General features: G+C 33.4%; 1 protein-coding gene across 1 annotated transcript; it reads left to right on the forward strand.

The window, feature by feature from the left end:
- Positions 1-479: 479 nt before the first annotated feature.
- LOC110999713 (protein ovarian tumor locus) lies at positions 480-13098 on the forward strand. Its single transcript, XM_022268912.2, has 15 exons — positions 480-737; positions 970-1220; positions 1298-1395; positions 1472-1626; positions 1808-2257; positions 2324-2617; positions 2722-2900; positions 3458-3553; positions 4132-4231; positions 4585-4842; positions 5052-5194; positions 5746-5876; positions 6721-6819; positions 9186-9325; positions 9394-13098. The coding sequence occupies exons 2-15, from the start codon at positions 990-992 to the stop codon at positions 9540-9542; spliced, it is 2523 nt and encodes an 840-aa protein (XP_022124604.1). The 5' UTR covers positions 480-737; positions 970-989; the 3' UTR covers positions 9543-13098.
- The last annotated feature ends 216 nt before the right edge of the window (positions 13099-13314 follow it).

Here is a 13314-nt window from a genome sequence, read left to right on the forward strand (position 1 = left end):
CTAGATCTGGTTGTGTAGATATACGTTCTAGCAGGCGAATTTTGGTTTTAGTGGCTAGTGGATTTTTCTGGTGGATTAGTTTGTTTCATTCAGTGATAGTGAAATTCAAGACACAACTGATAGCGATCCTGATATTATGGAACTAAATCACGATGACCATACTTATTATAAAAAAATCTGGTAATGAATTAAAAATTGATGAAAAGTACATAATTTTTTTTATAAATGTTAATTTTTATCTATGCCTTATTTATGTTATGTTGGGGAAAAATACGTCTAGCACTAGCAACATCTTAGTACACCGCACTAGCGCCGCGTCCATCGGCAATGAGTGGTGGCGCGGACTCTATATGCATTAGTATTCTTATATCACATTGTGACTAAAATTTGTTATGAATGAGCGAATTTCGTTATGAGGCAAAAATATATTTTTTCACCAACTATATAAATATATCCAAATGAACTTAAATATTTATTAAAATTAAGTATAATCCCAAAAAATATATATTTGCGAAGAAAATGGCAACATCACTGCAGAAAATTGAAAAATTTCTCGACCAAGGACCATAGAGAAGATTTAGAGAACTCTATGATGTTTTGATTTTTATTCCCGCCGACCATTGACGGTTGCTTTTGGCAAATGGCACGTGCAATTTTTTCACGCAACGCAAAATAGAACATTTTCGATACCTACTTCAGTCAAGCACTGATGCTTATTGTCGAAATTTATCTATTCGGTAAGTTTTATTTATTAAAACATTTTGTTATATCTTTCTTACGCACGTATTATTTAGACATCAAAACAACCATTAGCATTTAATTACACATAAGGCAACGCTACGATATGGTTTTAAAATAAGTTGATGTTTTAATTATTTTCAAAAATCGATAAGTATGTGATTACGGTTATGTGCTACGACGATAAGTTTCATGTGTTATTATCGTCGTCATTTGTTTGTTTACCTGCAGATAATTAGCATTGTAAACCAATGTCGCCCTCTCCGATTCGATGTCGCGGCCCTTGGAAAATTCAAAAACGCTCGTCTGAGCCTGACCGTTGGCTTGACGATATGGATTTCTATCGAAAACACACAGCTAGAGACTCTAGTTGTCTATTTAGAGCAGTTTCTGAAAACATTTTTAACACCCAACATTATTATCAAAAAGTTAGGCTACAATGTATCGAGTTTATGTCCTCTAATCGGCACCTATTTGAAGGGGTACATACCTTTATTTTTATTTACGTTTATTACTTTTTCTTTTACTTCGTCCTTACATAATATTTTTTATGTTGTAGTCATTAAGTTGTTCTTTTGAGAATTACCTTAAAGAAATGTCCAATGCATCTGCATGGGGTGGTATTGTTGAGTTATCAGCTATGAGTCATTTGTATAGGTAAGGAAATTGCATTAGCTGTCATAGTTATTTAATAATAATAACTTAACATTTATCATCACTGTACATGTTACAGACGAGATTTTACCATTCTTGAAGCAAATAAAGGCCCGCAAACTAACATCTGTAATGGTTATGGCAAAACCATATATCTTTTTTATTCTCCTGACACTAAACATTTTGATGCTCTTTATAGAAAAGAATTTATAAATAATTCTGCATTCTGCCAATGTAAGTTTTATTTCTAATATAATATGTTGAGTTTTTTTATTTATTCTTACAATTGACAATAATACACTAAAAGATTTTTGTATTCTTTATTGCATACAGCGCTATTGATGTTTGGTAAGATCAATTTATTTAAATTGTTTTTATGTATATTTCCTCAATGCTTATAAATTTTTTCACATAGCTTTAATATATGAGCTCCTGTATGACCGAGTCTATCACTTGGAGGACCTCTACTATGCTGTTGATAAAATGCTTCATGAGAAAGTTACAACTAATCACATTGAATACATGATGCCAGATGTGGAACACAAAAAACAAAAAGAAAGAGCCAAAATTTTTATCGAAGAAACAAATGCCAAAGATAACAATAGTAATGCATTATCTCTAAAATGCAAACATCACACTAATGATATTGAGAAAGCTTCCTTACTAAAGGAGTCTCTGAGCATTTTTGTGTTCAATAGAAGCCTTATACAGCTTGAGAATGTTTGTTTGAACTGTTTAAATGTCAACAGTGCTAAAGTGCTTCTTGATAATGGTATAACACCATTTCCATATAAAGTAGCTAAAGCTTTGGACCCAGATATATATCGAAACATTGAGTTTGATGTGTGGAGTGAACTAAGAAGAGGTACTAAAAGTTTGATTGTGGAATAATATTAAATATATTATATATTTAGATGAAATGTGTTTACAGAGTTGCGTTTTGGTGCTAGATATTCAGATGGGACGACATTGCAAGTAGGTGTTAAATGCTTGTGTAAATTGGAAGTAGACCAGGATGTTCCCTATCATTGTCATATACAAGAAATGGGGCAAGATGGTGGTCCATGTCTTGTATTTATTGAAGAGTTAGGAGAAAAGAGATTGGTGAATTATGAACAGTTAGAACCGCTTCCAATGGATGAGATTAAGCCTTGGGCACCCCCATATAGATATTCTCGAGCAAACTCGCAGCTTCTCAATCTGAGTCAAATGCTACAGCAAATAGGTGTGTGGCTTCAATTTTTTAAAGTTTAAAATTTCTTAAAAATCTTAATTTCAAAATCTTGAATTTATTTAAAATGTCCATGAGTAATTGCTATAATTGAATAGGCACTGTCATACGAAAACAAGGTATCAAATCAAGCAAGAAATCGAGAAATGATGATACAAGAATGTCTGAAAAAGAAACAAAGTTAGATTGGACTGAAGAAAAAGCTGAAATTACATATGAAGCTTATAATTATCCTCCTTATCAACATTCGGATATCTGTAACTTCCAACCAATGCCAGTTAGTGCGTAGTTAGGAAGTAGTACCTATAGTGTAAGCATCACACTTGTTTGTATCGCCTTACAGATGTTTTTTTAAGTTTTCAATTCAATAAATTTTTTCGATCATCTTATACTTTATTTTTAATTGAGAAAAAAATTAAGAGATTCTTTAAAAATATTAGTATAATTTTAATCTTCTTGAGCAACAAGTGGAATGCTTATTGAGCTTGAAACCATATCGTAGCTGTTTGTTTAAGCTGTAGCTAGTGTATTAAGCTAGTACAAATTTACCAAGAGTGTAAAGTATTGTAAAAACAGGATTCCTTAAAATAGCTTTACAGATTTGTATATTATAATTAGTAGCCTTACTAGATTGACTTATAGCCAGTAAGTAGTAATACATACACTTAATATATTCTGTTATATCTTACAGTAAGTACATATTAGTTTGTTTAGTATGTAAGCTAAAATAAGGTAGGTAATTTATTGGGAGTAGTATCCGCCTATAATTAGATTTAGGTTGCAGTTGTGGATTATTCTTTAAAATTCTATAATGAAGAATAATAATATTTTTAGGTTGAAATTGAAACGGTTCCCCTAATGGTGGACATTCGGGCGGCGGGTGCTCCGCCACAGGAGGCCAATGGTTCATCACCAGACATCCACAATCAGGTTAGTTATTATGTATTCTGTTGTTGGTTCTTTGCGTCGCAAATATAAATATTAATTAGTCGCATATGTCACCTAGGTATTATATAATATAGGTTTTTACTGATTAGTTTACAAATAGGCTCAGTAGTTCCATAGATTCTACAAACAACTTTATTGTATAATATATCAATAAAAGAAAATTCCAATCTGGATAGATATTACCTCCTTACTTTCAGCCAATTAAAATTATTTATTTATAAGTTGTTGTCTTATCTTAGTAGTTAGGTCAATGCTACTGCCTAAAACAACCTGATGGTTATTGTTTGTTCTATGAATATTCTATAGGTTCTATAGATGTCTTAAAATTATTGCCCCATAGTCCCTTTAGTCACAGACACATTGTTAATTTTTTTAAATATTTATTGCTTCACTATTAAAACTAAGGTCAGGAATTGTATATTTGTATGTACATTTACTACTAAAAATAATCACTAACAACACAGTGACACAAGCGTTTCAAAAAATAGCAACAGTTTGGTGTTTGTAGCTATAATAATTGTTCTTTAACAATTTAAGCAAATAATTATGTTCATTTCTAGGCAGGAGGCGCAGGTGATATGGGAAACCAGGCGACGCCAACGCCTGTGTCTGTGCGAGCTTCCACGCCTGCAACCACTAACTCACTAACCACTTATTCTGGTAAATATGCATCTAACATTAAAAAATTCATCACAATTATTATCAAAATATGAATTTTAAATATATTTTCGTTACATCAATAGTATTATTTTATATTATAGAAATTTAGTTAATAATTTTATCATGTTAGTTCAACTAAGCAATGTACGACGATTCATACCTACCTAAACGTCTAAGTGTGGAAAAAAATATATTCTTTGTGATTATTTTGTATGAACAATTCCTTTAGCAATTATGAACGTAACAAATTATAATTATAAGCCTAATGTAGTGATTAAGTAATGGATATATCATTACTTAAGTGTTATAAGTATTTGTTATGGGTCTATTTCTAAGCAGTAAGCTTTCGATAGGTGTGAACCCGGGTTCAGGCCCACCATTGGGGACTACGATGCCAGCAAACGTGCCGTACAACTGTGGACAATATATGTGCGGTATGAAGTCGGTCGTCTGGTGCTCGCCCCATTCGCCCCCCCAACCGTTGGCCCCCGGAATGCCGATGGGTGGCATGGGTATAAACGTGCCCCACCCGCCTCCGCCGTTGCCCCCTGGAGTGAACCCCCATGTCTTCAAGAGCGTGCAAGCCAATGGTTCTGATCTGCCTATGAATGGTAAGTGATATTATGGTGTGGTTGATTTTCAAAATATTATACTCGGATTTAAATACATTGTAATATGTACTTATATTTACTTGTGAATTGCTTTTGTAGAATAGCAATAATAAAAATGTATTTTAAGAGTTTCAGCCTATGGGCTCTTCTCTGCCCCTAAAATGAGCCTCAATAATATCGTGCGTATACATCAGCCTGTATTTCCGCAGACATAGCAACACTGCGGTACTTCTTCAACCTGGGCGTGGAGTGCATGTGGGCAGCTTACGGGCCTCCCTTGCCGCCGCCCCCGCATCCCCCGCACCCCATGCACCCTCCGCCGAGGCACTACTCGCCTTCTACTCTCGCTCAGGTAAGAGAATGAGTATTGTTTCTTTATTAGCAAACAAAAAGGTGGTCACTACAGGAGAATCAGAAGTCAAATCATTTCATAGTATAAAACAAAGTAACTTTCTCTGTTCCGATATCCCTAAGTATGCTTAATTCTTTTTGCGGTCGCGGCTTGATGCGGTTTTTTAATAGATAGAGTTATTGAAGAGGAAGGTTTATAATTATATTAAAACCGATTAAATAATGGAGTAATACTGTTTCTACTTTACTTTACTTTAAGTTTTCTAATGTGATGTAAATATGTAATAATATTTTTTCCGCTAACATTGCATACGCAGGCTGAACCCTAAGAGATGAAACCAATGTACTAAGTATTATACACATGAAAAGGTCAACAGAAAACTCCGGGATGTTACATGTATATCGCCTATGGATATCCCACACTAACATTTTTTGTCATTTTCTTTTTAGGAAAAATTAACCATCCTTTAAATCGTTAAAGATGGCTATCCGTCCCCTGTCGTTGCCACGTACAAAATAACAGATAGTTTAATACAAAAATACGTTTTCCAGGACATGCAACAGTTGGCAGTGCAAGACCGTCCTCCCCATGGTGACCCCAATCATAACAAGCATAAACAAGACAAGAACACCAACATTCAGGGCAAGGGCAATAATGCCCAGAGACCCCTCTTGGGACCAAGGTATAATACATTTTCATTTAGCCTACAGATAACTTACATTTTAAACACGCAAATCATTAGTTGAGTAATATATTATTACAGTACCCGGCCATTTATAAGTCGCATCGTGCTTTAAAAAGAGATACTCGGCTAGCTTCGGCTACCTTCGGCGTTGTAGAGCGTCATCTCTGTCACACGAAACACTAACAGTCCGGTGACAGAGACGGCGCTATACAAAGCCGAAGCTAGCCGAGTATCTCTTTCTAAAGCACGATGCGACTTATAAATGGCCGGGTACTGTAATAAAGAACCTGAAGCATTACAACCCTAAATGGCCCTTGGCCTCAGATTGCATCGGTTTCTTTGATCATTTTTTATTTCATAGACAAGTATTTGATCAGCATTCTGTCTGATGTCGTTGATTGCTAAAGTTTGAGACATATTTCCTAACAATGTTTGCCTTCACCGTAGAAGTAAATGGTAATTGCACACATAGAAAGATTTCCATTGGTGCACAGAGACACTAGTTTGCATTTTCCTACTCTAAGCGAAAACTAACCTCTCGGCGGAACGCACAACAATGTATGGAAATAATTCATGAATTTCAAAAATTAACAGACTTTTTAATTGTCCGATGAGTGAATGGACAAAAGGTCTGCTTCATGTCAGTTCCTATGCTGTAAGAAATAGTATTTTTTTGTAAATATTTTAATCTAATACTGTTTAATTTAGTGTTGTTTGTTACTGTGTATGTATTATTTTGTATGCAATGTAAATGTTATAGTTGCCGCATTGGAGTAATCTGTATTGTAGCTTATTTAAAAAAAAAAATATTTAAATTAAATTAAATAAAAATAAATTATAGATTCAAACGTGGTAACAACCAAGATAATAACCAAAGCCACAACCAAAACAAGGGACACAATAACCAGGGACACATGAATAACAAGGGACAGAACAACCGGTAATATTTTAAATTATTTATTTCAAAATTAGTAATAATAGTTTTTTAGAGTCAAAATGTGTTATGTTATACTTTTTTTTTATTAAAATAAAAACAAATAACATAAAACTTATATGGGATGCGGCTATATCGCTAACAAGCGATCTCTTCCAGGCAACTTCAAGTAAGATATAACAAAAAAAATATAGGGTAAAGCCAAACCAACAAAAATAAAATGATAGAATTCCCAAACTTTACCCAAAATAAAAAAAAATTATCTCACGGTTCATGAACTACAATATATAGGAATAAAAAGTACAAGAATTAAAAAAGTCACGTCCAAGCAGCTCGGTGTTGGTTTTGACCGAAGAAAGTAGCCCAGCGGATACATTTTTCCAGAGAAAAATCATTTATTTTAATAGGCCGGCGACGACAGTAAAGAAAGCCATCAAACCAGAGAAGCCGGAGATAGTTATATGGAGCAAAGCAACCCAAACAGTATTTCAAAGTCCATAGTATTGAAATCATTGCTGATGTCAAGCAGAGTGAGAATAGTGAATTGCCATCCATCCCTTAGAGGATATGAGCTGATAAAAACGTTAATGGGATCGGGCCATGTGGGAATAGGAATAACTAAACTATCCATTTGAGAAGTAGGACAGTTGCAGTAGTAACCGAACAGTGTAAACTTTATATAACTACACTCAAGGGACGTCGTCGTTTAATGTTAAGAAGAAATATCTGTATTAGAAAAAGAAAAAGTTTATTTCAGACTACTGTTAGTGATTACCTAAAACACAATTCTTATTTTAACGCTATTGCTTCTGTTATTTTTGCCTGACGTCTTTTGCTGCACCAGAAATTGGTTTTTTTTAATATCTTACGATATTAAGTCATCTCCGTGATAAAGCACGTTGATGGCAACGACAAAAGAACAGATTTGTTAGAAAGTTTGAAACGTATGAAAACGATACTCTAGTATATTACGGGCTAGGACAATAAAGCGATAAAAACAACGTACACAGTTTTAACTAATTTCGGCAACTTAAAAAGTACTTTTTTTATTTATTTGTCGTTATTGAGGATGGGTGTTATGTTATATAGAAGTTTCACTGTATGGAAAACAAGCTAAACCAACCAAAGCCTAATCAATCGACACTCAATCGTGCTGTTACATGGATATTTCACCGTAATTGAAGAGATGAGTCAAAGTTGACTTATTCTTACTTATTCAAGTAAATAACAGTTGGCACAGCCAACAGTATTCAACATGATGGGTAGAATGCTACTCTACACTTCGCGTTCGAAGAGATGCCCGATTATTAAGAGTCTAAGAGAATACGTGTTGTGGGCAGTAGAAGAATTTAAGTGAAAGTTAACATTTAAATAATTTGCATTGGTTGCCGATTTGCCAACTCCCAAAGTTTTAAGAAACTTCCAGATTTCGGGGTGTCGCCATTGTATATAGAGTAATGATTTCATCAGAGAGCTGATAAATTTTTGAGGAAAAGACGAGGAAAGCTATAACGTACAAACCACTCCATTCAAATTTGAACCTTTGATGGTATATTCCACCAAAGCAGCCACGCATAATTGTCATGGGCTTCTGTTTGGGTGCCTTCGCTTTAAAGGAGAGATATAAGATGTTAAAGTGAGGGAAAAACCACGGATCATAAATCCCGTAGCATTGAGATGTAAGTGTATGTTGTAGCTTAGTTTGAATTAACTGTCTTAAAATACTTGCTTGCTTGGCTTGGATTTTTCTTTGAAAATCGTATTACGCCTTGTTTACCATGAGTTTATTAGATTTTTTTTTTAATTTTTCAACGTCTGTCAACCGACCAACCCAAAATGATCAAATATAATCTGTATACAGCGACTACGCATTTTAAGAATCTATAGAGATTTATCCCTATGGAAAGAAACGTGAACCAAGGCAACCAAATTCAGTAATCAAGTTTAACGTTATATTTAATGACTTTGACTGTTTCCTCCTTAGGGGCCTCTTAAGTGTTACGTCAACAGTAATTATTCACTTTTTTCACACATTATTTGTATATATTTTTATATAGACAATGTGTAGACATTGTCTATATAAAAAATTAATACGTTTATGTACTATTATTTCTGAGAGCTTTGCTTACTTTTGCTGTCAAGAGGGGGGACGGGGGATAAGTTGCAGTAAAATTATGTAATACTTGAACGGCCCTTTATTTATAAAATTAAATTAGTTTAAACATCCTTATTCTTTTGTCTCTTTTCATCACAAACACAACAAAATATAATAAAAACAATAAAGAATACAAATGTCTTGGAAACAATTGAGTACTTAAGTAAGGAGTGCATGTAGAACATTTACATTTTTGTATACATGATGTTATTTCCAGCCGTAACTCATACGTGGAAACCCGTGGGGGTTTCGTCGGCGAAGAAGTTGGTGGTGCCGAGGCCCCACTGCTGGCTTTCCCCTACGCCCCATACCCACCGCCGATTTACCCCGTGCCCTACTACCACATTGACGATCCCAGTAAGACATACATCTTCTATTATTTATGTTTTACCATCGAATGGAAATATAATGTTATAAGTTTTCAGGCATGATGGGTATGATGGGCGGAATGGGTGGCATGGGCTACGTGTATGAGGAGGGCATGGAGTTCAGCGTCCAGCCCATGTACGGGGCTCCACCGCCCTACCCCCAGATGCATCCCGCCGCACCCCCACCCGTGCACGAACACAAGTAGACGCCACAGTATAAATGCAGACAGTAACTCCATTAATAACGCCCCATTACGACCGGTTAACCGATATTGCTATGTGGATTGTTATTAGAGTTGTATTAATCGTATTTTGATGTTTGATGTCTTAAATGTCTAAAATATTACCTGTATTGGATATTGTAGTAATGTAACAATTTTAGCAGGCTAAGTTGTAACACAAATGACCTTGGTAGAACTCCTGTTTATTTACACGGGTGCCCAGATATACAAAATTATTGCCTAGCCTTTATACATAGATGTGTGATGGAAGTACCCTCAATACTGAAAATAGGAAATTTTCATTTCCAGATTATTTAAATATTAGATCTTATATGACACCTTTTTAGAAAGAAATTTCAAATAAATATAGACTTTAGCTCTAGCCGAGCCAATTACAAAGCACCACTGATGATTGGCGTTTGTATATTTGGGTGAATTTCCTTTCGATGTGTACTTTTAAGAATTAGCATTAACTGGCGTTTAATTGAGTTACTGTTCTGTGTGTAGCTACATAAGCGACTGAATTTGACAATACAAGACCATTTTTTCAAAATCCAAACGTCACAATTGTGTGACAACCTACAAAATGCTCAATTACAAGACTAGTTCGATTGTCGGGGCTACTTGTACTAATTAAAAATTTATAGGCAAACAATTAAAAGCATATTAGAACATTTTTTCCAAATTTGTTAAAAAACGTCCGTTATTTATGGTAATTCATATTGCGTCTTGTGGATTACGCTGTGTATAATCTGTCCTATTCGATTCCCGGGGAAATAATAAAACCTACCAGAGACAGAAAAAACGGTCGAACGAGCTTAAAAACTTAAAATATCATTTCCATTGAAATGTGCTTTTAATTGTTTGCATTTAATTGCCATGTACATATCGGACCCTTGGCTATAAATTTTATAATTTTTTTATATACAACTCGTTAGTAATTAACTAAATTTCAAATTCTTATACTCACTTTTGGATCGGATTTTATAAAAAAAATCTTGTAAATTGAGTTCCCGCTTTACAACGATTGTCCATCGAAGATTTGTCGTGTTTGAATTTTGTATTTTTTTTTATTCGGACACAAATTTAATATAAATTCTCGTAAATTTAATAAAACAATAGGAATTAATTAATTCCAGCATTTATTTAGGCAGGAAGGGAACTTTCTATACAAAAGGATACAATTTAATAGACGTCAATCCGTCAATAATAATAATGATAAGGTTTTGTAAAACCACCTGGTCGTTCTTAATAACAGAAAAGTAAATTAACGTAAATTTAAAATATTAAATTTCTGTATGTAAAATATTTTACATGAAATGAAACCGGTTAAAAACGATAAATATATCAAATCTTTAAAAGTACCATTAATTGACGAGGCAATTTAAATTCATTTTTTATCAAAAATACGAATGTAAGATTTTTTTTCTAAGTTTTGTGTTTGAGAAAATAATTACCTCCAGGTGGTATTATACGAATCCAATCTGAGTAGACTCCATCCATCTATTGGCAGTCATATAGGATTACATTTAAGTAATCTTTACCGCACAAGTACTTAATATGTTAAAATTGCTTATTGTTATCTTTTTTTTTTTCATATATTTTATCCGTTAGTAACACGTCTTACATATATATTTTTATATTAAGATCCCTGATGTCAAGTGGTGCTCCGAAATTCAGGGTTGACAGGGTTTCGAGGTATTTTTGTATAAACTAAATTATACATCCTAGATAGGTCGTATCCATTCCTTTATACGGTAAGACAGAGTAGGCTTTATAAGGTCGATATGAATACACACTCGACAAAATGCGAACTGCGTAAGATTGCGACAGGAGTTAGGTATTTTTGTATATGTTCCTAAACCGAGTTATAGATTAAACTAACCTTAGTTAGGGCTGTCTAAAAAATTACATTTCTTGTTTCGTGAAATAAAAGCTTTCTATTGACGCGCGATTTGTGACAAAAGTTTGTTTTTTCTACCTCATATTGTACTTTTCGTCTTCCACTTTCTTTTTATTTTATTGTGTTTCTGTAAGTACTTTATCCAATGATTCCATCCAAACATTTCAACTAACTCTATGTATTCTATCTCCGAGAAATGACTAATGAAAGAAGTATTAAACTCCATCTACAGAATTTTTAGACAGCTCTAATTCGTCATACAGCGGTAAAAATAATTTTATTTGAATCTCCCTTTTGATCTCATGAAGCGTGGTTTACGATTTGGTGCTTGGGTAGATGATAAGTGAAACTTTTGGGGTCAAAGTATTATAGGATGATCAAATTAAATGTTAAATAACACAACCCGAGGTTAGACTTGGATGAAAGCTCAAAATTCATGCTAATATTATTACTAGACTAAATTATTTTATGACCCCTGACAAAACAAAAATAGTTTCCTAATGACATACCTAGTCTTAGCATTTATAAAAGTGCATTTATTGCTACATTATTAACATAACCTCACGTAAAACTGAATATACACTACATTCGTTGCCAAAATATAAGATAAAAAAACGCCGTGAATTTATAAAAACGTATTTTTGGAAGGATTTAAAAGATTTGGCTGTGATTTGGAAGTAAACCGATGGTGAAGGCGTCAATATTTAGGCTGCGATTTTAAACCGACATACTGTATTAACATTATCGATCTCTCAAAATAAACTCACAAAATTTTTTAGTTACGTGTGACAGACTTTTTTAGTATATTTTATTATGAAGATAGTTTTTGTTTAAATATTTTTTTGTGCAAGGTCAGCAAATACAGAAGACGGTTTATTTTGAAATATCGATTCAAATAAAGTGATTGTTACTTCTTAACAAACCATAGTTATGTGTCTATTTAGAGTTAATTGTTAAGTATAAATTAAACTGTGAATTAGTAAATCGTTCATTTAAGCAGAGGATAGTTTTTTTGACAAGATTTTTTACTGATTTAACGTTTTTACTAATTCACAACGTATGTAAGGTCTTATTATAATCTCAGTGTGTAAGTGTTGTAATTAGTCTCTAATATAGATGTGGTTGTATGCAAAAACTCCGCCCAATTAGTTTTCATTCGGATTTCAAAGAATTCACAATAATAAATATATTCAGAGTATTCCGATATTTTGTTTTACAGTTCGTTGTTAAAAAGTTTAAAAAATATTAAAAAAAAGTGTAGTGTGATAAATGTCTAAATGAATAAAGTCAGTTTCGATGTCTCAGTATTAGTGTTAAAATTATTAGGAGTTAGAATTTATGTTAGGTGTTAATTAATGTTAATTTTTGTGTAAGAATACCGAAAGTATGAAAGTGAAATAGTCGTAGATGTGCCAATTACTTAGTTGGCGACTGCCATTAAGAACAAAATGATTGTCCATATCGAGAAAACAGTGACGCGGTAATTGTATGATTACAAAATTTTGTTGTGAATATAGCGTAGTTGTGCTAACATAAGTATACGATGTGGTTATACAGAGCTCAAAGCTGCAAGTTATTCCGCCTCTGGAATATCGTATTTTTTCCAAATTCCCTTGAATAAAGTTTACTGATTTTTTATTGCTTGTTTTATTTTATTCAAATTGTGTTTTCTTATTAATAGATATTAACAAAATATTAGTTAACGTTGATTGATAAGTAATGTGTACTGAGCGTTAAGGATTTCGATTTTGGTTTGTTTCAAAGCTTGTCTCCAATGGTTAAAGTTCTGGTTAAGGTTACTGTTCTTGAATAAGACGTAACTAACCCATAACGAATATGGGAATAATGGTAATT

Source organism: Pieris rapae, chromosome 9 (assembly GCF_905147795.1).
Source record: "Pieris rapae chromosome 9, ilPieRapa1.1, whole genome shotgun sequence".
Lineage (NCBI taxonomy): Eukaryota > Metazoa > Arthropoda > Insecta > Lepidoptera > Pieridae > Pieris > Pieris rapae.